The 23,982-nt window shown below is 43.7% G+C and overlaps 5 protein-coding genes across 5 annotated transcripts; 1 reads left to right on the top strand and 4 right to left on the bottom strand.

Annotated features, from left to right (window-relative positions):
- Positions 1-283: 283 nt before the first annotated feature.
- Positions 284-1,817, bottom strand: O0I10_002520 (enolase; the record flags this gene model as incomplete). The annotated part of the gene is made up of 2 exons (XM_058482602.1): positions 284-1,413; positions 1,637-1,817. The coding sequence occupies 2 exons, from the start codon at positions 1,815-1,817 to the stop codon at positions 284-286; spliced, it is 1,311 nt and encodes a 436-aa protein (XP_058346626.1).
- A 575-nt stretch (positions 1,818-2,392) lies between these two features.
- O0I10_002519 (uncharacterized protein) lies at positions 2,393-4,376 on the top strand (the record flags this gene model as incomplete). Its single annotated transcript, XM_058482601.1, has 9 exons — positions 2,393-2,603; positions 2,668-2,735; positions 2,801-3,022; positions 3,087-3,159; positions 3,224-3,414; positions 3,474-3,573; positions 3,637-3,714; positions 3,776-3,999; positions 4,062-4,376. The coding sequence occupies 9 exons, from the start codon at positions 2,393-2,395 to the stop codon at positions 4,374-4,376; spliced, it is 1,482 nt and encodes a 493-aa protein (XP_058346625.1).
- A 1,198-nt stretch (positions 4,377-5,574) lies between these two features.
- O0I10_002518 (uncharacterized protein) lies at positions 5,575-7,427 on the bottom strand (the record flags this gene model as incomplete). The annotated part of the gene is made up of 5 exons (XM_058482600.1): positions 5,575-5,687; positions 5,782-6,057; positions 6,115-6,431; positions 6,608-6,740; positions 6,809-7,427. The coding sequence occupies 5 exons, from the start codon at positions 7,425-7,427 to the stop codon at positions 5,575-5,577; spliced, it is 1,458 nt and encodes a 485-aa protein (XP_058346624.1).
- Positions 7,428-11,421: 3,994 nt separating this feature from the next.
- Positions 11,422-12,289, bottom strand: O0I10_002517 (thymidylate kinase; the record flags this gene model as incomplete). Its single annotated transcript, XM_058482599.1, has 5 exons — positions 11,422-11,535; positions 11,589-11,777; positions 11,841-11,928; positions 11,992-12,100; positions 12,166-12,289. The coding sequence occupies 5 exons, from the start codon at positions 12,287-12,289 to the stop codon at positions 11,422-11,424; spliced, it is 624 nt and encodes a 207-aa protein (XP_058346623.1).
- Positions 12,290-13,142: 853 nt separating this feature from the next.
- Positions 13,143-14,212, bottom strand: O0I10_002516 (uncharacterized protein; the record flags this gene model as incomplete). The annotated part of the gene is made up of 3 exons (XM_058482598.1): positions 13,143-13,256; positions 13,320-13,626; positions 13,689-14,212. The coding sequence occupies 3 exons, from the start codon at positions 14,210-14,212 to the stop codon at positions 13,143-13,145; spliced, it is 945 nt and encodes a 314-aa protein (XP_058346622.1).
- Between the last annotated feature and the right edge of the window lie 9,770 nt (positions 14,213-23,982).

Raw genomic sequence — 23,982 nt, 5'->3', positions numbered from 1 at the left:
CCATAAAGAGTGATAAAATGTCTGTTGGGAATGATGATTGATGGGAAGCCTACACCATGATTAAGTCTGGACCTTTTTTAAAAAGCCTTTGATTGACCACGGCCATGCAAAGGTGGACCAAATGAAGGAATCGTTCAACACATCATCAAGAAAAAAGGCTGATTACATACGTACAAGCAAGACGTTGGTTTTATTACAATGCAATGCGATTTTCCTTTCACATGGTGGATGTGTTTTGGGTGATGGGCATTCCTTTTTTTTTGTATGTGCATAAGAAGATTATTTACAAATCATGAGCCTTGCGGAAGTTCTCGCCAGCATAGATAGCGTTGTCGCCAAGTTCTTCCTCAATGCGCAAAAGTTGGTTGTACTTGGCAAGACGTTCAGAGCGGCAAGGAGCACCAGTCTTGATTTGGCCGGTACGCAAGCCAACAACCAAGTCAGCAATGGTGGTATCTTCGGTTTCACCGGAACGGTGGGAGACCATCACACCCCAACCAGCAGCTTGAGAATCCTTTGCAGCTTGAATACTTTCAGTGAGAGAACCGATTTGGTTGACCTTAAGCAAAAGGGCATTGCAAGCCTTCTTTTCAATAGCAGTGGCAATACGCTCAGGGTTGGTGACAAGCAAATCATCGCCAACAAGTTGATAATCAGAGGTGTTCTCAAGGTGGGCCCAGTTGTCCCAATCATCTTGGTCAAAGGCATCTTCAATGGAAACAATGGGGTACTTTTCAGAGAAGGACTTGTACAAATCAGAGAGCTGTTCACCAGTGAGGTAGGTAGCAGGATCCGAATTGGGGTTCTTGAAATCCAAGTCATACTTGCCATCCTTGTAGAATTCAGAGGCAGCACAATCCATACCAATCTTGATCTTTCCAGTGTAGCCAGCCTTTTCAATGGCAGTAACCAAAAGCTCAAGACCTTCCTTGTTGTCTTGAATGTTGGGAGCAAAACCACCTTCATCACCGACATTGGTAGCATCTTGACCATACTTGGCCTTGATGACACCCTTCAAGGTATGGTATACTTCAGAGCCCATCTTCATGGCTTCAGAGAAAGACTTGGCACCAGTGGGCAAAATCATGAATTCTTGCATAGCAAGCTTGTTACCAGCATGGGAGCCACCGTTGATGACATTGAAAGCGGGCACAGGGAGAACAAATGGCTTCTTGGAACCAGCAAGGTCAGCCAAATGGACGTACAAAGGCACACCCTTTTCACCAGCACCAGCCTTGGCAACAGCAAGAGAGACACCCAAGATGGCATTGGCACCCAATTCGCTCTTGTTCTTGGTACCATCAAGCTTGATCATGAACTCATCAACAGCCTTTTGGTCAACAACAGGGATCTTGGCATCAATCAAAGCAGGGCCAATCTTCTTGTTGACGTTCTCAACAGCCTTCAAGACACCTATAGAAATCGAAAGGAAAGAGATAAGTTATCAATCAATCAATCAATCAATCAAACCGCCTACTTGTTTACCCGCGTCTTCCCGCAACACACGCACATTGGCCACATAGATTATACGCGTAACCAACCAACCAACCAACCCCCGGTCCATGCACCCAGACCATACCATACACACACGCGCGCGTTTTCAAGGTTGATTATTATCCCCCATCATCATACGTACCCTTGCCAACGTAATCAGCCTTGATGTTATCACGGAGTTCAAGAGCTTCATGGATACCAGTGGAGGCACCAGAGGGAACAGCAGCACGGAAGACACCCTTGTCGGTGGTAACTTCGACTTCGACAGTGGGGTTGCCACGAGAGTCAAAGATTTGGCGAGCGTGAACCTTGTTGACAGACATGTTTTATGTAAAGAGTAAAAGAAAGAAAGGGTGAAGAAAAAAAGAAAAAGGAGAGCGATAAAACGCCGCAGGATTGGATGTCTTTTTATACCTGCAAACAACACACGCACACGCGCACCAAAAAGGCACCAAAACAAAACCACCTGATTAAACCGCGATAAGTAAGATATGTGTGAGTCAGTGCATTATACTCTTTGCTCCATTGTACTCATATCTATAATATACTCCTTTCAATCTCATCTTTATCGATTTCCCGCGCTGTTCAGCCATTCTCCCGCATAGATCAAATGGTAAATCATTGACCAGCTCTTGCCTTGTACATGTCGATCATCATATAGTTTGATGAACAAGTATCAACTTTAGTTACAAAGAATGGGAATGTGTATTGGAATGCTTTATTGGTGTATATGCTTCGATGATATTTTATATATGTGCAAGTGTGAGTGTGTGTCAAAAAGCCCGAGTGATTCGGAGACACTTGTTGTCGCCTGGTATCTAACTTTTGTTGACGTATGCCGCTTTCAACAAGCGCGTTGATTCCTTTTTGGCATTGAGCCGCTCATATTTATACAAGAATGGTTTTCCCGCGGATAGCTTGTCGACACTTTGCCACCAACGCCACTCCTTCTTCCACCGCCGTCATTCCAAAACTAGGTCGTCATGTCTCTCGCATTGGCTTTGGCGCGTATCGTATAGCTCCTGGTGAACCTCGTCATGCTCAAGCATTACGCGATGCGCTCAAGGCAGGTGTTTCCATTATCGACACCGCTTCCAACTTTGCAAACGGTAATTCCCCTTGTTGTGTTATTCGTGGAGAGAATCGGTGACCCTGATTCCAATTGTTGTGCAGGTGGATCAGAACGAGCCATTGGTGAAACGCTTGAGGATATGGCCCAACAAGAACAACTTGATCGACAGGTAAGTTACTCATGTGATGATGATGATGATGGATGGTGTGGTAGATTGATCACTTTTCATTGTAGTCCTTGACACTCGTATCCAAGGCTGGTTACTTGACGGCTGATCAATTGGATGGATTTGAACCTGGCAAAGATTATGTGCAAATCAACGACAAGAGCTTTCACACTGTATCCCCCAAGATCCTGGAACGAGAGATTACATCTTCACTTGAAAGGCTCAAGACCAACAAGCTGGATATCTTTTTGATCAATGGACCTGAACGCATGCTGATGGCAAAGAATAGGGTACGTGTTTATATAATGCATATTGGCGGCATCCAAGTGTGTAACGTGACATTGCATTGTATAGAGCTACACACCCGCCCACTTGTATCAGGATCTCAAGGAGAGCTTTCAATTTCTCGATTCCCAAGTAGCGAATGGTAAGAGTGATACATGGAGGAAACAAGGATGGCAGATGATTGAGTTATTATTTGATCCTCTCAGGAACGATTGGTGGATATGGCGTGTGCTCCAATACAATGGCCCTTCCAGCTGCAGCAGACCATGTCTCTCTCAAGGATGTATTAGGCGCGTGTATCAAACCAGAGAACTTTGTGGCTATTGAGACACCTGTCAACCTCTTTGAACGTGAAGTCGTCTTTGGTGATCAAAAGACAGTGAGCGAGATTGCCAAAGTAGGTTGTATTGTGAGGTAGTGCAATAGACACGATACTGATGACAACGATTTGGATAGGAAAATGACATTTACTTGATGACCAATCGACCTCTTAACGCTATCGCCAATGGACAAATTCGTGTCCTTGTGAATCATGTTTTTGGAGAAGGCCAATCTAGTGAGTTTGAATGATGATCTCTTAACATGCGGAAGCACTGATGATATTGTTATCACACACAAGGTGAACACCAATTGATGGAGAAGATGACCCAAACCTTCAGCCAAGTCTCTAATCTGGAATCGGATATGATGTCGGAGTGTAAGTCTCTCTCTTTATGCCTAATGCTACTTGCTTTCAAAGGCTCACTTTAATGTTTTAGTACCTCTTGAGGAAGAAACCTTGGCTAGCAAATTTGTATGGGGACAAGTGCTGTCCGAGAACTTGGCTCGATTGGCGGTGAATCATTTTGCTACCAAGCATTACCTGACACAGCAAGTATTGCCGGCTATTGACAAGGATTTGAAAACATTGGAGGAATACGCTTCCCAATTCGATGATGAAAAGGCACAATCATTCAATGACTGGATGGCTGCATACAAGCAGGTAAAACGTGACTTGGCACTCGCAATTTCGATATAGGGTATTAACCACATTGCTTACTTTAGAATGTACACACCCTTGCAGATGACATTGTCAGCTATGCGTACATTGATACCCTTCGAAAGAACAGCGAGTTGGATCGTATCCTCGATGCATTGTCTCCCACGCTTAGTCGACAAGACAACCAAGACATTCATTCTCCGCTGACTGTCAAAGCTTTACGTGTCCTTCTCGGCCATGATCAGATCGGTACGGTGTTTACAGGCATGCGAGATCCAGTCTATGTGAATGATGCGCTCCAGGCACTCGACAAGAGCATCAAGGATCCCCTCAGCCAACAAGATATCAATGACATTTGGCAATGCCCGATTTTTCAATGAACACACCAATTGTATACATACACACGCGTACGACATAGACAATAAAGTTGATCATTACCATATACAAGCAGAATGATGGCGATCTTACCATGGATGAAAGAGAACAACGGATGAGTTGACAGCATCACTTTGTTTACGCCACAAACAAAAAGCCAACAAGGAGAAGGTGTGTGTGTGCACATGCCAACCAGCAGCAACAGCAGGATGATGCACTTTTCCTTTTCCACACCTGTTCCGCGGGAATCAAAGTGGACACAAGATTCACGCAACAACGTGATGTGCTCTTTACACGCAACGTCGTACAATATGTCAAATGGTCTTTTTGTTCTTCAGTGTGATCTGTTGGACGACCACGCAACTTGGATCCCTCAGTTACACAATCTACGAGGATTCTTTTTATCGATGAAATGATATTCTTATTCGAAGGAGAAAAGAGGGGAAATGGAAGGGACATTGCATCAACAAGCCAACACAAAGTTCTTTCAGCTTGTGGTCGTCAATCAACAAATATCCACCATCAGCCCGCCGCCGCCCGACCGGAAGGCTGCTCCGACCCTCCGCAGCACAAGAAGTTTATTCAACAGCTTTTGAAGCCACACGCAAAAAAGTGCACAAAAACGACAAGAGAAGAGGCCTTTGTATGCGTGTACATTAAAGTGACCAGCATTGTGAAATTGCCATCTGTGGATAAGATATGTATGCAGGATCCTTGTGGAATGGCGAAGATTGACAGGACACAAACAAGTTTACATGTCGATCATCTTATGCGTGCGCGCCATTTTCACTTTTCAACTACAAGCCAATGATAAAAGAAAGAAACACAATGACAAGCTACTTGTGCCAATGAATGATGTATATATTGATATGACAAGAAAAGATAAAGGATATGAGGAGGTGTAGAATGTGTGCTTGTTTCTGGGATATATGATGTAGTTGATGGTGGGAGGGGTAGAAGAGTAGGAATAGCATTAAAACTACAAGAGTTGTCAAGGAATTTCATAATCAGGGTGAAACGACGAGAGAATGTGCTTGCTTGAGCAATGATAATGCGTTTCGATATTGGGGTATAAAGCACAACAAGGTCATCTTGGACTTTTTTTTCTTTTTCGGTAGGAGGGTGGGTGATGGTAGGTAGAAGATGTATATGAAAAACAACACACAAGAAGAGAGCAAAAGAGAAAGACATGAATCACCAAAATCAACCGCTGCTTTTGATACGCTTGTTGCTGTGCTCTGCCTTTTCAACAAGCTCAGTAGTAGAATCGTGGCTCTGTCGTCGTTTCTTGTTGTTTGCATTGGTGGTAGATGATACTAAAGGTTAAAAAAGTCAGCCTCTTTTTCTTTTGTTTACGCTTGCAAACACACACACGATGCACCACACCATAAACACAAACGCACGTTTTACCTTCAGCGTGATGGTTCTCACTGTCATAAATGTAGGGTGGATGAATGGATTGATCAGCAGCGTACTTTTCGGGTGGTGGGCTTGATGGGAAACGTGCTACTGATGGCTCATCAATACCACCAGATCGGCGTGCCATGAATGGATCATCTTCAAGCGTTGATGATGGTGGATGAGTAAGGCTACCAAATGATGAAGGTCGAGGAACACCAGCAGGCGTGCCATTCAACATGCCATTGTAAGGTGTGCTTGTAGCTGGCATGTCTTGTGAGCGAAGTGCTACATATTACATGTATTAGTAACGTAAACACAAATACAAATAAAAAAGAGACTCACAGTCATTGTTGGCCAATGATGAATAGGGTGGGCGATTCTCCCATGATGGTGGCATGTAATGATAGCTTGAAAGATCCGCCGTCTTGTAAGGCGACATGGAATGCGTTGTTCCTGATGGTGGTGGTGGACCCACTAATGATTTGACGGTGGATGATGTTTGAGCCGTTTCCACAGATGCTGTATCTCCTGAAGGTACGCTGAGACCACTGTCAGAGGTAGTGCAAAGGAATTGTGATGGGTCATCAGTAAATAGAGGATACAACAAATCAACAATCTTGAACTTGGTGGCCAGGTCCTTGGCGCGTGAAAAGGTAATCCTGCAAGGGGGGAGGGAGAGAGAGAGGGTATTTAGTTTCTTTCTTTCCATCGAACGATTTCCGAGAATAAGGGATAGAAGGGGTAAAAGGAGCCAAAGGAACAAGTGCGTGTGTGTGTGTGTGTGTATTGTTACGTAGGGAACAAGGGGAGCAAAAGAAAAACAATGTACACTTACCATACACCTTTGAGATGCATTGCGCCAACCTTGACAACGACACGACCTTTTTCATTCTTGAGAATACCATCACGCTTTCCACGAGACATGCCAACTACATTAAGTAACTTGGTACCGTTGACCATGTCATTGTCTATATAGGATGGTCAACATCTTTTCAAAAGTACTAGTAGTAATACGCGGGTTGTAAATTTTTTTTACCTCGACGACGAGCAACACAAATATTCTTGGCATCGACTTGATAGCATACAGTGGCTTCATCTTCCCACACCGTAGTGGTCAACTTGGGTCTTTGAATAGGTGCTGGCGGTGTTGGATGACCAAAAGCATTATCGGTCGGAGAGCAAGGACCACCAAAGCAACCTGCAGCAGCTGCAGCAGCATGACCGGATCCATATCCGCTATGATGACCACGACGAAATGCCGCTGACACAGGTGATGGTAATGCAGGTGGACTCATGTAAGAAGGAAAACCAGATGAAGCTTGTGGTGGATGTTGTTGTTGTTGTTGCTGTTGTGCCGTTGCGCTTGATGACCATGTTGATGGTGCACCACCAACAGGTGAATAGGGATCAGCACCACCCGCAGCATTACCCATCATATCATGGCTGCCATAAGAATGTGGTGTGTGATTGATAGAGGTATATCGATGGCTGTTATTGAAAAAGCTGCTTGTAGTAGTAGACCGGTAAGGTGGTGGCGGAAGTTGCGGATGTTGTTGTTGTTGTTGTTCCGTGGCATAACTCGAGGTTGGCACATAAGGTGACTGAGGAGCACCAGCTGACGAGTAGATACCCGATTGATGATAAATACTTTCCATGGCTAAATGGTTTGATGAGTGAAATGCTGCAAAGCACATACACGCACGTACCTGTAATCCGTGCGTTGGGATGGGAGCTGCCTAACTGCAAAGACATGTGAGTGGTTGGTTGTGCCTTTCTTTTTCACGGCATATGTCGAAGCACACAAAACAACGAAAGCACACACACACACACACCTTCTTGTTGAACGAAATGCAGATCAAAGAGAGGGTGAAACAAAAATGCAAGTGCTAAAGGCAGCTGCGGTGGTGAGAAAAAAAAGAGAGAGAGAAGAGAGGAAGAGATGAATGATGGAGCAGCTTTAAAATAAGGCGGGAGGTTAAATATGATGGTGTGTGTGAGTGATTGTGTGGGTGTGTGGGTGTGTGGCAAAAGAAAACGGGCAAGTGGGACGGGTGGGTGAGTGTCCAATAGAACAAGGGATAAAGGAGGAGATAAGTTGGGAAGGCGAAAGGATGCTAACCTGTGATTGAGCTGATTATCTGTAATGTTTACTGTTTGTGTGCTGCACAGCGGTTGAGTTACTTGCATCGATATGTCCATTTTTATTTTACTTTACAAGAGCCACAACACGACATTTTTTCATGCTGAGCCCATCATTGCAATCATCTTGTCATTATGCTGAGCCCATACAAGCCCTCAATGATGGCTTTTGGTAAGGCTGATATTGTTTCGAGAGATCCATTTAAACGGCTGCAGGTGAGCAAGGGCAAGGAGAAATGACCGGCAGCAGCAGTTGCAATGAAATCATACGACGACCCACCAATGTTTTGTGTGTGCGTATGTGTGCTTCTCTCTCAAAGTAGACGCTCGAAAATCGACATCTCCCCGGATCCGCACCCCCAAACTTTGTTGTTGTAGGTGCCGTAGTGGTGTACTTGATTCTCCTATCAATTTGGTTGTTTTGGGTGTTGTTTTTTATGATGGATTTGTGGCGGAAAGCAAGGAACTATTTGAATGTAAACCAATGTGGCCACACTCTATATTGTACATGGTCTCCTCTATCCTCGGACTCTTTCTTTTGTAGCTTATGTGTGCTTTAATGATGACTTTTTTTTCTTTATAAAAAGTGCTTCACGTAAACACAATTGCAGTGCCACCCAAATAATACTACTTGAAAGGGCAAGCAAGTTATTTGGATTAGCTGAGAGAGTGAAAGCGGGCGGGGTGGATATGGAAGTGATCTCGTGAACACTTGATTGCCCTGTCATATAATCATTAAAAAGTTTCAACATGTCCAGCGTGATGTGCACAAAAAGGCCCGTGATCGTTTCATTCTAACTCCACCTTTGGCTCAGTCTCATTTTCTTTCTCTTACCCCTTGTGTACCTCCCCCCGTCGTCATCATGCTCTCTCTTTTTTTCTTCTCTCCACCCCTGATGTCCCCGTGTATATGGGCTGAGACAAGAAGGCTGCTATTACAACTAGTCATTAAGATGAAGAAAAAGAGAACAAGGGGTTGTATGTGTGAAGGAGAGAGAGGGGTTTTGTGTGTATACCAACAATCATCAAAGTGAGTCAAAACACAAGCGTGCATGCAATGGTGGCAGCGAAAGGCATTGAGAGCCAGCCATGCATATGCGTTCCTTATTCCCCCGGTCAATATCAGGGCACTAGACACACACAATATTGGAACACAAGTTTCAATAGCTATGTTGGGCGATCTATGTTGTTGTTAAGATTGAGAACAGCAGCGGCGCGTCGTGTAAAGAAACACGACATGCAAGATGCTGTAACTTGTGCATCTCATTAACCAAACATGGTTGGACCGCAGTTGGCTTTTGAAGCACTTTAACGCAAAACAAATCCTGTTTCGATGGGAAATGCTCTCTCCTTGCCGTTGAGTCTAATGGATGATCATCCCAGTCCCTTGCAGCTTTCTTAACCCCGTCCTGTGGTCCACAGCATCACCACCACCACCATCATCAAAATCCTCCCCCAATCTTTCTGACAGCATCAGTACACACACACACATTGTTTCACTGCAGCACAATCTGTCAAGTGACAACGCCCTCTTCTCTTGGCTTTTTTGTTTGATTGGTGCTATGGTAGTCATATCGTGTATATACACACACGCCCATGTGCATTATGATAATGATGTTCCTGGAGGGGAAATTACTACATGGAGAAAAATTATTGTCGAGATAGGAGCCTTTGGCCACTTTTTTTTACCAAAGAACAACGAAAGCATAATACAACCGCCCTATTGCATGCAGGTTAACAAGATCCAAAGACAAGCTCATTCCTCTTTTTGGATTGCTAATAATATTCTACAACAAGGATCGTACGAGATCCAAAATGCGTCATTGTATGATATAGGTCATTTTCAATAATCCAATGATGGATGTTGAGATGATGATCGTGTGAAAATGAATGGGGAGTTGCATCTCCTTTTTTCCTTTCCTCTCTTGTTAGCTCACTATAAACGACGTGGATACTCTACTTTTGGAACAATGAGTTTGTGGAAGGATAAAGAAATGATCATCATCAGCTGGCCTGTCCTCATTGTAATACAACAACCGGGAACTACCTCGGGAAGAAAAAAGACGTACAAGCGATGACCCACTTTTTCCTATTGCCCTTTGAATGAAGAATGATGCTTGCTTTTATATAATGGATGACGATCTCCGGCTGCAGCATGCTGTATAATGCTGCTGCTGCTGCTGCTGGTGTCATGACACGACGCTACTACATAAGCTGCGCAGCATCGATAATATCGAGACAATCAAAATGGGTGATGCTGATTCAAAAAAGCAATTTGAGATCTTGCGTTAAATCGCTCACCTGCTGCATGCATCATCGCCGCTGCACAACGATGCATGAACTTTGCATATGCTGTGTGTGTGTATGTGGTGCGTGTGCTCTGCTGCGCAGTAAAGGAATCATTCTCTTATGCATACGCTTCTTCCTTTCACAAGATGACTTTACGGCAAGTATTAACACTACCATGGTAAGGTAAGCCATGATGCATCATTGTTCATCTGTCATTGTTATCTTTCTTGACATTTGTTTGTTGCACAATTGCGAGGGACTTGTGTTCTTGTGCAACTTTTACGGGAGGACAAAACCACCCACCACTTTTCATTGTCCTTTCTTGGTATTCACCGCCGTGATTGACGATAAAGGTAAGGAAGAATAGCGATTGGCTTATGTTGTGCATAAAAAACAACTCACAAGATCAGAAAAGTTATAGTTAGTTTTAACATCATGCATCCATATCGGTCTGATAGCACCAATCTTGTACTAACGACGTAAACGCTTGTAATCACTTTCATTAATAAATCTGAAAACGGGGGTACATACGCACTAATGGGATGGGTTAAGCATGGTCAGTGCGTGGCGGAACCACAACAGCAGCCGTTGCAGCTGGCTAATCTTAAACAAGGTAATGAATGTTAGGGCTCCTACACAATGGGGAATTGGCTTTGGATCGGGTACATACACGCGACGGGGCAACCGCATACACATGATGACTACACGCACCAACAACTCTGACCCCCCTCCTCTTCTCCTAGTCAACTCCTTGCATCATTGCCAACAGCTTCTCAGAACCTCACGCTTTCCCAACATGTCTTTAAGCATACATGGTTTCATTGTTGTCAATGCCCAAGTTAATATTGCCACCGAAGATCACGATAAATGATTCTATTGAATCACCTTGTATATGTCCTAAAGTGTAATTTCTATGGTCTGGCGCCTGCACAAGCGCTATTGCTCATGATTCCTCTTAAGGTTAATTGCCGTATATCGTGTGATTCAAAGCCCAAATTGAGACAATACGTATTTGGTTGTTGTCATTGCTTCATTAGAGTAATATCCATATGGTGCATGAAATGACTCGGGAAACATATCAATGTTCGTCAATTTTAATATGTTGTCTAGTGCAGTAAGGATAATCTTATTGTAATTACAACAAAGCGTTGGTATATGGGATCATAGCTACACTGTCTACAGAAGCTGGTGCCGGCGTTGTGTCAGAAAAAAAGAGAGATCTCATTTCCACAATCCGAATACGACATCGTTTTCCACAGGCTTCTCCACTGCTTGATTGACGATATCCCACATTGAGCTGTGCACTTCATCCATGGATCCTTTGGCATCAATAACCTGTGGCGTAATTAGATGGCCATCCTACCCATCTTTTCTTATGCAAACCATACCTTCCAAGAGGGCTCTTTCAATGCCATAAACTTTTCGCGCACCTTGGTTTGCAATTCACGCGTCTCATATCTCTCAACGCCAAAACCGCCACGCTTTTCAGCATCATCGATCGATAAATCAAGGAAGAGTACAAGATCCGGTACCAATAAGCCGACATCAGGATGCTTACACCATTCAAGATCAAGCCCCTAATAAGAATCTCATATAAGCATCATCATCATCCATTGATGTACATAGGTTCCTATACTCACCTTGGCTGAAGAAAATGCAACACCCGAGAAGGCATAACGATCCACCACCAAATGGGTGCCTGATTTCAGCATTTGTTCCATGGCATCCCTGTCACGTGTGTGTGAACAAGCTGACATTGGTCGCGTATAATCCAATAACCCAAATACTTACATGGCCTCCCACCGATTAGCTGAAAACAAGAGATGGATAGCCTGGTCATTCATATGGCTCGATTGCTTCAGGTATCCGTCAATCATTTGACCGGTTTGAGTAGTGCGATCTGTTGTTGCCAATGGCGGTGGTCAGCAAGTCATAGTCAGGTGTAGTGTTGTAGTGTCTACCTACCAGGAAACTTGAGAAGCTTGGCGCTATGGCCAGTGGCATTCAAACGCTCTGTCAGTCGTGCACATTGAGTCGATTTGCCGGATCGATCGCAACCTTCAACGACAATCAAGAGACCTCGTGACATGATAGCTGAATGGCGGGGAGAAGAAAGAGAGAGAGAGAGAGCGGTCCATTTTTGCATTGATATAGAATACATAGCTCAGCAACCATCAATGCTATATACATAAATCCTCTTTAAACGTTCACAAGACAATAAAAGACATTGGTAGAAATATACGAGAGCATTTAGTTGATGTTTATTAGAGACCATTTATGCAACCAGACAAAGGATAGCTGCTGTCAATAACACCGAAAAGATCATTGCTTGAAAGTAAAGGCCTTGGTTGTTCCAATTGAAAGTACTGAGTACGGCTCTCGTTGACCTTGATTGCAGTGGCTTTTAGCGAGGACGCTTGATGGCACTTGGTGGGGGATAAGGACGAGGCAAAGCCATTTTTGGAGGACGATCGGCAGGCATTTTCGCTTATTGTTGTTGCAGAAGAGTAGAAGTGGTAGTGAATGTTGTTGTTGGAGAAGATAGATGTATGTAACTAAAGAACGAAGGAGATGATTTGAACATGGTCTTTTATATCTTTTGGATCAAGCATTGCCGATGATAATAACTGTTGTCAACCCAAATATCACAGGTTGTCAATGGGGTTGGGAAGTTGTCATGGTTGCTGATCCATTGTGCCCAATTGAGTATTACGCCGACAACAAAGAAGTCTCAAACAGGTTGCTATCCAGTCCAAATTCTGCTTCCACATCAATGACCCATATCCAACAAAGACTCCCATGGGAAAATGATCCTTTGATAAAGAAGATGCGTTTGTGGTCACTTGGCCTTCATTGTTGCCAATGATTGACAACTTCACCAATAGCACCCTTTCATCCAATACAACCAACAGACATAAACTTCAATCCATGTATTCTTGTCTTCATAATTCAGTATGCTGAGTGGGTAAGGTGATCTCTAGGTATTCGGCAACAAATGCTTTCATGACAACAGTCAATCGTTCAACGGTCTTCGGGTCAATGGCTTCAGCGTTATCCTACAGGATGATGAACATCAATACGCGACAACATCGCAAAGTCCCATGACTCAAGCAACTTACACCCATTGTGTGCCATACTTCAGGGAAAGGATAAGGGATGAGATGAAGGATATCAGCTCCACGATGTAAAAAAGGCAAATGGTCGTCCTGCATGAGATATCCACGGTATGTCAGGGGTGACGACAAATCAAACATGTTGTTGGCCTTGTAGAGTCGCTTTTCAATGTCGACAAGCTTGTGAAAGAGCCAATCAGTCGATGGATAATAATTGGGAAAAGTAGGATTGGGAGCGCCCATCAAATCCAATAGCACCATCACATCCATGCGTTCGAGATCACCTGATTCAGCCCAAACTTGTCCCAAATGCCTGTAGAAATGATAGACGAGTTGATCAATACACGACACTTGTCCAACCTTCTGCTTACTTACTTTGCACCATAGATAGAATCATACTCATTCCATTTCACAAAAGCTTCCTCGCCATCAAAAAACACGAGTTGTAGGGTGGTATTGTCAAGTTTTGTAGTCTTGAAAGGCAATGATTCGGCAACATCCATCAGCATCCCACATGGCACGGCGCTATCAGTCGCACCAATAAATCCTTCGGGCGTAGCTTTGGAGTCATAGTGAGCTGCAAGCACAAGTCTCCTTTGGGCTTCAGGATTCTGTGTCGCTACGATATTCGCAAACGTAGTATCGCCAATGGGTGTAGCTGCAATGAACTCATCGAGAGCAACATGCCAACCGAGATTACGGAAATGCTGTACAATAGTGTCGCGCACTTGCTGATTGCCAGGTGTGCCTGATACGCGTGGTATCATGAGTGGATCGGCCAACTCTAATGCGCGATGCTTGCTGTCTGCAATGCCGGATAGTGATTGTGTTGAAAGTGGTTTGTATGCATAGGACCAAGAGGCTGCTGCTGCCAATAAAAGCAACCACGACACCAGCATGATGCGAATGATAAAGAGAAGAGAAGCGGGGTTGACGGGCGCTCGTGTCTGGTGCCTGACCAAGCGATTAGGAACGTTCACAGATAAATTACGTGTTGCTTACATGGGCCATCCACTTTTACGCCACGTTATTTACTTAGCTAGAGTGACAAACAAGACGTGTTGGTATGGTTTATTGATTTCTCCATATATTTATTGGCAAAGTTTACACGTCTTTTCTTCTTCATCGCCTTCCATTTCATTTGCAGAAATGAAGACCACATTCACAACGGGCTGAGCAAGCTGTAATACATTTTGCCTTGACATTCAGAGCCATTGAGATACAAACTTGCAAGCTACATAAAATGATCATGAAAGGTGAAGGGTTGATGAGAGAGCCACTTGCCAATTGACAATGCACAAGGATAGTTGGTCGTTAGCGATGATAGAAAGCACCTTAAATGCAATCACTTGTGATGTCTCTTTGCCTCTTCAGCATACCACTAAACATTGTATATCCTCGATGGCATGTCTCAGCAATAGGTAATGCCTCTAAATGATTGAGTTCATGATGCAATCGCTAGATCTCAAATACCTAACCATGCTGTATGCATATCATTACTGGCCAATGTCGTAATCGTAGTGAGAGACTTCGTCATATGGGGTGATATGACATTTTGGTTACACAACTCTCATGCATGGAAAGCTTGTAATTGCTGTTTCAAGAACCATTATCACACCACATTTATCAAACCGACCATGCTTAAGCATGATTTATAGCAGCTACTTCAGCTTGTCAACCAGTACCCAATGCTACCCAATATATAATTGCAATGGTTACTACCATACCAAACAAGCACGTAGTTATCAAGCTGTCAAAGAATAAAGCAATGGAAATCGCTTTTATGACTGATTTCAGAAAGCAAGATGAAGCAATATATTTACAAAATGATGACAATGCTGATGATACAATGGTTAATGATGATACAGTTGATGGTGGTTTGCAAGGTTTCCTAATGAATGGAAGCGACGACGGCATACGGAGCAACGTGGAACAGATTCAAGGATAGTTGACGAACGCCTTAATTGAAAAACATCTGAAGTACTTCTACGTCGATCATTAGTAGCTATTGCTACTTTGGGCTTCGCAAGCATGTCGTTTGATGGAGGGTTGAGGAGGGAGCTTGTCATTAATGCTTCATCTGATTCTGCCATGTTTGTGAACGGCAATGGTTGGCAGATGGGGTAATTGGGAGACCGAAGCAGCAGCTGTGTATTTAAACCATCAAGTTGATATGAAACATGTGGTGAGACAAAGAATGACCTGATGTTTGTTGTTTGCTTGGATTGAGAGATCTCCCAATAATGTCGCACTTGCGTCATGTTTGTCGAGCAGATGAGCATAAGAGCTGACGTTATCCACATTATTGGATTTCGCCACTCATTGTTTCCAGACGTAGCATTGACATCATGCAGATGACGAGGAGCGGCAGTTTCTTGGAAAGAAATTTCAACCGCACAAAGCAGCAGCAGCAAAACCCGTATTCCGCCGTGACACATGTGAACAGACCACCAATGACTTTTTTGATCCCGCAATCTTTTTTCTGGTCCTTTCGATCATGGTCGATAGATCGTCGATGCTGCATCCTTTAAGAAACCTTGTGATTGTGTGGGGTTGGTTTCATTGTTAAATCATGGAACTTTGTAGACAATGAGATCCATTCCATATTCTACTACAACGTGCATGGCGTAATGATTTATGCTGAATGGTTTACAGAATAAGCCATAATGTTTGTAGCCAGGATCGCTCTGTTGTTCATCCCAAAACTATCATCTTGCTGTCGAGTCTACAACACAACAACAAATATGATCTGCATAAGACACAAACAATAACCCTCTCCCTAGTTTCATTGATCGGATCCTCTTTTTGGCCTTCATAATGACCCTCCTCATCACACCAGCGTGCTCTATTACATACTCAATGGGCCACCATACCATGACTTTTAACAAACAATGAGCTCTATGCTATTTTTGGCTGTTTCATCAATGGATCAAGGATGGTCTTTATGGTATCAATAATGGAATCAAGAACAATAGTGTATGTAATTCAATGGTGATGGATAGAAAAGAAACTTGAGCTTGGTGACAGAGTCGTTGGATCCTTCGACATTGGTAGGCCAAAGCAATCCTCAGTCTTTGTCTCTATCCTTGGATGATGGCTCCATCTAACTAGGGCGAGGAATTGGTTTTGGGTATGGACGAGGCAACGGCTTCTTAGGAGGGCGAATTGGAGGTGACATTGGCTGCGTGATTACTGCTTGTTGATGGAAGACAATATAATAAGGTTGTTCCTTTGCGATTCTTTCGTTATATATAAAGCTTTTCCCAGCGCTGACAACAGTTGTCAATGCATCCAATCCATCTCGTGATTAGGTCAAGCGAGCAGCAAGACCAGCAATTCAACTACCATCCCACCACCAGCAACAACAACAATCACACGTGTGGATGCTAAGCAGGTTAATACCGGGATTTATCCACTCACAATGGTGCAATGATGCATGATGAGTATATGTAATCAGATATAGGTTGCATAGGATCACATTTTAAGATAAGGGCTCGAACAAGGAGACTACAAGCTTTCCAGAATACGAACTTTTCTACAGCACCAATATCACCAAAGGCTGGTAGCTGTTATGGTAAACGTGCACGCTTCTTCAATAGAATGCTTATTGTTGCGTCCTCGATAAGTCGACAACTTCTTAAGTATAACGAAAGTTCGGTATGTATGCTACCCCATCCACTTTCATATCATACTTCAAGAAGCTTTTGGACTCATACATGGGATAACCAGAGGCGCGAATGTGACACGAGACAATCTTCGGGAAGTAAATGTAGTCGCGCACAGACCACACATTCTCGTGTTTCGGATCAAGACAATGTGCACATACTCAAGGATGCATGTAGGCACTCATGCCACATTGTATCAGAGCTCACTCTTTCTTACATTTGATGATTTAAGCTTTCAATGGATCATATATCTGTAACAATCACTATTGTTGGGTACCATTACTATAGGTTTATTATCGTTGAAAGTACAAGCGTCAGCGTCTATTTAAACCTGTGCACTACCATGAGAATTGCCACCGCCTATCGTCTATCAGCATGTGAACAAGGAAGCCTAAAGAATGTGATGTGATGAAAGCAACAAAGGTGTCTCGATGCAATGGCGTAGGTGATCCCATCTCACTTTCCAACCTTCAAATTTGTATCCTCCCTTTCATTCTGGAAACCAATCAAGTGGACGACATAGAATCAGTGGGTACCATTGTGTCATTGTATCCTTGGTTGCTGCCGCCATAAACATCCTCATGCATGATTGCAAACTAGTTGCTGTGCGTGCCTTGCCTCCAATATCCAATGCCATCCATGGTGACAAACCTCCTTTCGTCAAAGATGTAAGCCCTCGCATCCATGCCATCCAATTCATCATCATCATCAGCCGCATCCACGTAGCATGATCCATCCTCCCTGCTGACGCCGTGCCAAGTAACCAAAACCAGATTTCAGGATCACCTCTCACTGTGCTTGGTTCCATCCATCCATCCATCCATCCATCCATAGCCAATGCAAGTCCAACATGTTGATACAAGGAACTCTTGTGATCGCTTGCTGACATACTTCCTTTTCCATCTGGCTGTTGATCCATATCTTTCTTGGTCATTTTCATTGCAGCCCAACCAGGCGAAGGTTTCTTGTAATGTGGTATACTTGATGGTTGATATGGCATCATCCATAGGGATCCGTATGTATTGAAGCAAGTTGCTACACGTAAATAAAGCTGCTGCTATACAATGGCTATCTACTGTTCACGTAAAAAAAGCTGCAAGGCAGGCTGCTGCAAGTAAAGAACGCTGTTGGAGACAATGGAGTAAAGGGCATGTTGATACCAATTGCTGGAAGGAATGCTGTTACGATTGGTCGTGGCAGAGGAGCGTGCAAGAGCATGTGTTGTAGTAGAGTGACAAGAAGGCTGTGTACACGCCATGGACTTGCCATTCAGTCAAAGACAATCAGATCAAGACAATCGTAGGGTTGACATGGTGGGTTGAAGCAGGACAATCATTCGCAGGTGGTAGTTGTGCTTGAATGGGGCAACAGTTGAGAGTGAGAGGAAGAGGGAAGAAGCTGGGAGTGGAAGAGGTGTAAATTAAAGAGGCAAGATGCTGCCCTACAAATCCATGCACACTGTACATCAAACCTTGATATTGACATTGCCCCTCATGAACCTGAAACTATCACACAAGGTGCTCTTGGACATGCTGATCACGTTGGTCTAAAAAAGACCTCATGTTTCATTTGAAAATTTGGAATGGGAGGGTATAATGTGGGTTTACTATGTAAGTCGGAAAGCAGGTCAGCGCCGGATTCATGATTTATCGAAATAGTACGTATTACCTTGGGATTCGCCATCTCGAACATGAAACTTTGTCAGAAGGTTCGCTGCAACATGCTGATCAACTTCATTCATTTGAAAACCATACACTTCATTAAGGATGTCTTGAATGCGGGAGGGCCCAAACGGTGGATGATGGGCAACAAAAGAGCGGACGGCCCACCGCCCCGAAGTTGCTCACTTCCAACTTGCAAATTGGTCAGAAGGGTGCTCTCAAGCATGCTGATCAACTTTTTCATAATAAAGATCTCATGCTTCATTTGAAAATTTGGAATGCGAGCGTCCAAAAGTTTGAGAGGCGGAGACATTCGCAGGGTCTGCGATTCATTAATTTTCATGCTTGCTGTTCCAGCGTAGCTCACTCAAATCGGCTCGGATCAAGAAACTTGAATGATGGAAATGATCGGTTGGAGCAGGAGAATCGTTCACATGAAGTGGATTTCGCAACAACCCTGATTGGGAGGAAATGGTTGTTAGCTCGCTATATATGGTCATTATAAAATTATCATCCATCAACCCTTCCAGTCATGCAAAAGTAGCTGTGTTACACAAAGAGGTCCCTCTGCATCTTTTGCTCTGCCAGGGTCCACCTACTTGACAATGAACAAAGACCACTCTTCATATAGCTTCACGCTTACAAACATAAAGGTGCCTGTATCTCCAAACTTTACAATGAAACGTGGGGTTTTTATTAGAGCAATGTGCTCGGCTTGGCCAACAGCACCTTGTGTAAAAGTTTCACGTCCAATGTCGCAACTAGCCCAAAAAATATTTTTTGGGTCGTCGTCGTCGAAGAGGTCGACCCCCAGATCCACTTTGGCTGGTAGCGACATTGCGAAATCTGGGATTGGCAAGCTTGATCGTGAAACTGGCACCCAAGGTGCAGTTGGCCAAGCCGAGCACATTGCTCTATTCAAAACCCCACGTTTCATTGTAAAGTTTGGAGATACAGGCACCTTTATGTTTGTAAGCGTGAAGCTATATGAAGAGTGGTCTTTGTTCATTGTCAAGTAGGTGGACCCTGGCAGAGCAAAAGATGCAGAGGGACCTCTTTGGGTAACTCAGCTAAAAAGTCAGGACTTCAGGGACAATGCATGAAAGGTACGCAACCCTCACACTACGGGAAAAAAGTTGGCTATTCTTGGGTTAAAAGCTGGTGAAAAAATCCCCCGTTTTTTGGGTGACTTTTTACCAATCGACCCAAAAATCACCAACAAGATCACCGGTTTATCACCATAAGATCCCCCATATCCCCCACATACGACCATGATTTCACCAAAAATCGCCAACGAGATCACCGGTTTATCATCATAGAATCATCATTATCACCAAGTTTTCCCCCAAATACAACCATGATTTCACCATAATCACCCATGGCATAACAACTATATCCCCAGGTCATTACACAGTGGGTGTGGGTTATACATTGGTGATGGTGGCCATCCCATGTTACCATAGCACCATGCAATGGGAGTTCCAAGTCGACCGGAGTGGACAAGTGCCAGTAGTAATCCATTGGGGTATGCAGCCTGTGCCGGTGCCACTTGTACAGTGAGCACTCACACCCCTCCATCATGCCCAACACACATACGACTATGGTATTGAATCGCAAAATACTGCGATTGGGAAGGTTAGATGCCCATGCTGCATATACAAAATCTCGAGAATTCCACTGTTTCTGTCACTGGCGGAGTTTGCTTTAACATAGCTACCTGCTTCGTTCATGCATCCAGCAGCTTCATTGAAGTGTTGTAATGACAAGGAGTATAAGAAAAGTAGTGTATTGATGCTGTAAAATCATTTAAACTGCACCTTGAGGGCTAGAGTCGTAAGGGTGTTTTCGGGTTATTAAGGTGATATTTGGGTGATAGCATTCACCCATCATTCACCCAAATCCTCTTTAGATCACCAATGGTTAAAGGTGGGGTATTTAGGTTGTATTTAGATGATTTGCTGTAACCGGAAAATGACCAGCGGTAACCAAAGGTGATTTCTTGGGGAAATGGATGAAAAGCAGGGGATACAGTCACCTTCTTTTCACCCATATCACCATTGGGGGTTTATTGGCGATGTTGGTTGTAATCTGGTGAAAAGATCACCCAAATTTAACCCATCAAATTGGTGATTGCAAAAATCACCCATATTTCACCAATATCACCGAGTATTCACCTTTTTCACCCAAATTTTTCCCGTAGTGTCACTTTTATGTCATACATTGGCAGCTAATAGCCACTTTTGTGCATTCCCAACTTTTGTGCATTCTATTGTAGGTGGACGATGCTCCTGCTCTAGACATTCATTTCCATGATTAAAGTAGGTTGATCCGAGCTGATTTGGTTGAGTTACGCTCACACAAGATTACATCGGTTGAGCTACATCGAGCGTGCTTTATGTCCAGAGTGATGTAATCTCTCTTTGACCGCAGCTCAGTCAAATCAGCTCGGATCAACCTACTTTAATCATGGAAATGAATGTCTAGAGCAGGGGCATCGTTCCCATGCAGCGGATCTCGCAACAATGATGAATGGATAAAAGTGGCCGTTAGCTAGCAATACATGCCTGTTCCTAGACGATCCATAAAGTAATTATACATTGACCCTTTCATTCATGCAAACGTAGTTGTGTTACACAACACGACCCTCTACATCTTTTGCTCTGTCAGGGTCTAGCTACTTTACATTAAACAAAGACCACTTCTCATATAGCATCACGCTTACAAACATAAAGGTGTCTGTATCTCCAAACTTTACAATGTAATGTGGGGTTTTGAATAGAGCAATGTGCTCGGCTTGGCCAACAGCACCTTGTGTGAAAGTTTCGCGTTCAATGTCGCAAACAGCCCAAAAAATATTTTTTGGTCGTCGTCGTCGAAGAGGTCGACCCCCAGATCCACTTTGGCTGGTGGCGACATTGGCCAAATCTCGGATTGGGAAACTCGATCACCAAACTTCTACACAGGGTGCTTTTGTTGACCCAGCCGGGCAACTTTGTTCTATATAAGATCCCACGATGGGTTGTAAGATTTTGAGATATGGACGTCTTTATGTTTTCACTTGATTTAAGCGTGATGCTATATGAAAAGTGGTCTTTGTTCATTGTCAATCGCTTCACTCATACTACGAGAGCCGAAGATGCAGAAGGACTTGTTTGTGTAACTAAGCTGAGAGGGCAGGTCTTGATGATGCGTCAATGCTGTAGATGGGTGATTGTGCATGATAATTCCTCCCCCTATAGTGAGGTCTGCCCATGAAACCCTGTGTGAATGGTTCATATAAGGTTTTGAAAGATAACGGATGCTGAGAGTTGCCATAGCTAAGCATACCATTTTATGCATTTGTGCCATCTAAATCACGCGTTGTTTGAGACCCGCCGTTGAATAGCGTCTATTAGCATGTGTGCTAGAGAGCATGGATGATGTCTGTACACGATGCCTCTATGTTGAAAGCGTTGTTCTCTGGATGTCCATATTAGTCGACATTCAAAAGGGTGCCAAGCGTGGTAGTCGGGATGTTGTTGTAGCTGTGTAGTAGCATAGCAACAACATCAGGTTGATTTGTAAATGTAATAGTATAGTCCAACCATGTACACCGCTCTTTTTGCGATCATAGCTACACTCAACTCTCTTTGCCTTGCTCATTTAGATAACATCATATGCAGGCGTGAGATTGCAGCAAGATGCCTTCCGATGCGTTGTTCGATCTAAGCGCACGGACCATTGACAACGTTGCACATGGCACCATATCTCCGTAGCACAGCGTAACAACGCTCTGTAGGTGTTGCATGCATGCTTAACGGTCACGTGGATCATACCTTTTGAAACCATCCACTGTGGGAAAAAAGGTCACTGTGGCAATAAGAGGTAGCTTTAAGAGGCACTCACGATCAAAATAAAAAAGAACCCAGAGAATACAACAATGATTGCAAAAGAGGGCATGGCTTTTAATTCACAAGAAGGAGCTATGCTAATGAACAAAGTGACCTATATACATGGATGCCTTTTTTTCTTTTTCAATGTTTGTACAATTGATGATGGTTTGCAAGGTTGCCTAGTGAGTGGAAACGACGACGACATGTGGGACAACGAGGTACAGCATCGAGAACACCTGGCGATTGTCGTAAACGAAAAACATCACTGTTCACTCGTCTCTCCTTGGTATCTTGAGCCGCCACGGGGACTACAGCAGATACTCCAATGATTGAAGGTGACATGCTTTTAGCCATAAAAAGTGGTGAAGGAGTAATGGAGGATGGGTTTAAACGAACGCCTTTTCAAGAATCGCGTGGATAAAAAAAGGGGGAGAACGAAAGGATGATGAGATGATCACAATTAAAACAGCAGCAGTGATCGTGAGATAATGATCGTGAGTGAGTATAGAGATGGTATTATTTGCTTGACTTTTGATGGCTGATCCTACTAGCGTGCCCTTTTTATATGAAGACGTTCAAAATGAGATGGCATAAATTCCTTTCCAGAAGGACATAGATTGCACCATTCCTCCGCGCTCCTGAGATAGCAATAACACCGCAATTTAAAGAGTCGTTCGTTATCTCACCCTTGTGCAGCATTATTGACATCATGCAAATTCGCATGAGTACAAACCAAGATATGAGCCATTGGTGGTGGTGATGATGCCAATTGGTGGTTATCACGGATCAACATGCACGCACCACCGCGCAGTGTGAATCGATTTCCAACGTTCCGAAGATACATATTATTATCATTCCAATGCTATTCTACATGCAACATCATAATCAGCCCCCAGCCCCTTTTCGTTTGAGAAATCTTTCTTTGGCAATTCAATGTATACACACACGTAGTACTATACTGGAAGGGTTGTTTCAGCATGTGCAAACGGACCACCAAGCGGATCATTTTTCATTTGCAGGGTCCATTTTCGGCTTTGGATGGTATCATCGGCTGATTCTCGGATTCATCTTGTGAGGGATTTATCCTATTATGTCGGTGCAGTCCGATGTATCTCCTTTTTTGCGTTGTTGGTTTATCCGTTTACATAGCGAGAGCACATTACGTACAGTGATGATAAGCATGGACGAATTCGGACTCGCCCGTTATATGCTCTTATCGGCATGAGCTTGTTTGTTAATCCTAATAGATTACTTTATCCTCAATGACAGACAACGTCTATTTCATGCACGCGTGAAAACGCCACCAAAGCAACAACATGCACGGTACAAGCCGAGTCATCATGTGCATTGCATTATCTACTACTACATCCATTATACACGACCATGCCGGTCTTTGTGAATCATCTTGCCGCAATACATTCCTTTAGAAATGATGCTTTATTACTACCATGTTCATATCAAGGGGAATTGG

Source organism: Lichtheimia ornata (assembly GCF_029851405.1).
Source record: "Lichtheimia ornata isolate CBS 291.66 chromosome Unknown scaffold00007, whole genome shotgun sequence".
NCBI lineage: Eukaryota > Fungi > Mucoromycota > Mucoromycetes > Mucorales > Lichtheimiaceae > Lichtheimia > Lichtheimia ornata.
Note: the sequence above shows the minus strand (reverse complement) of the source record. Positions and strands in the feature narration are given on the sequence as shown.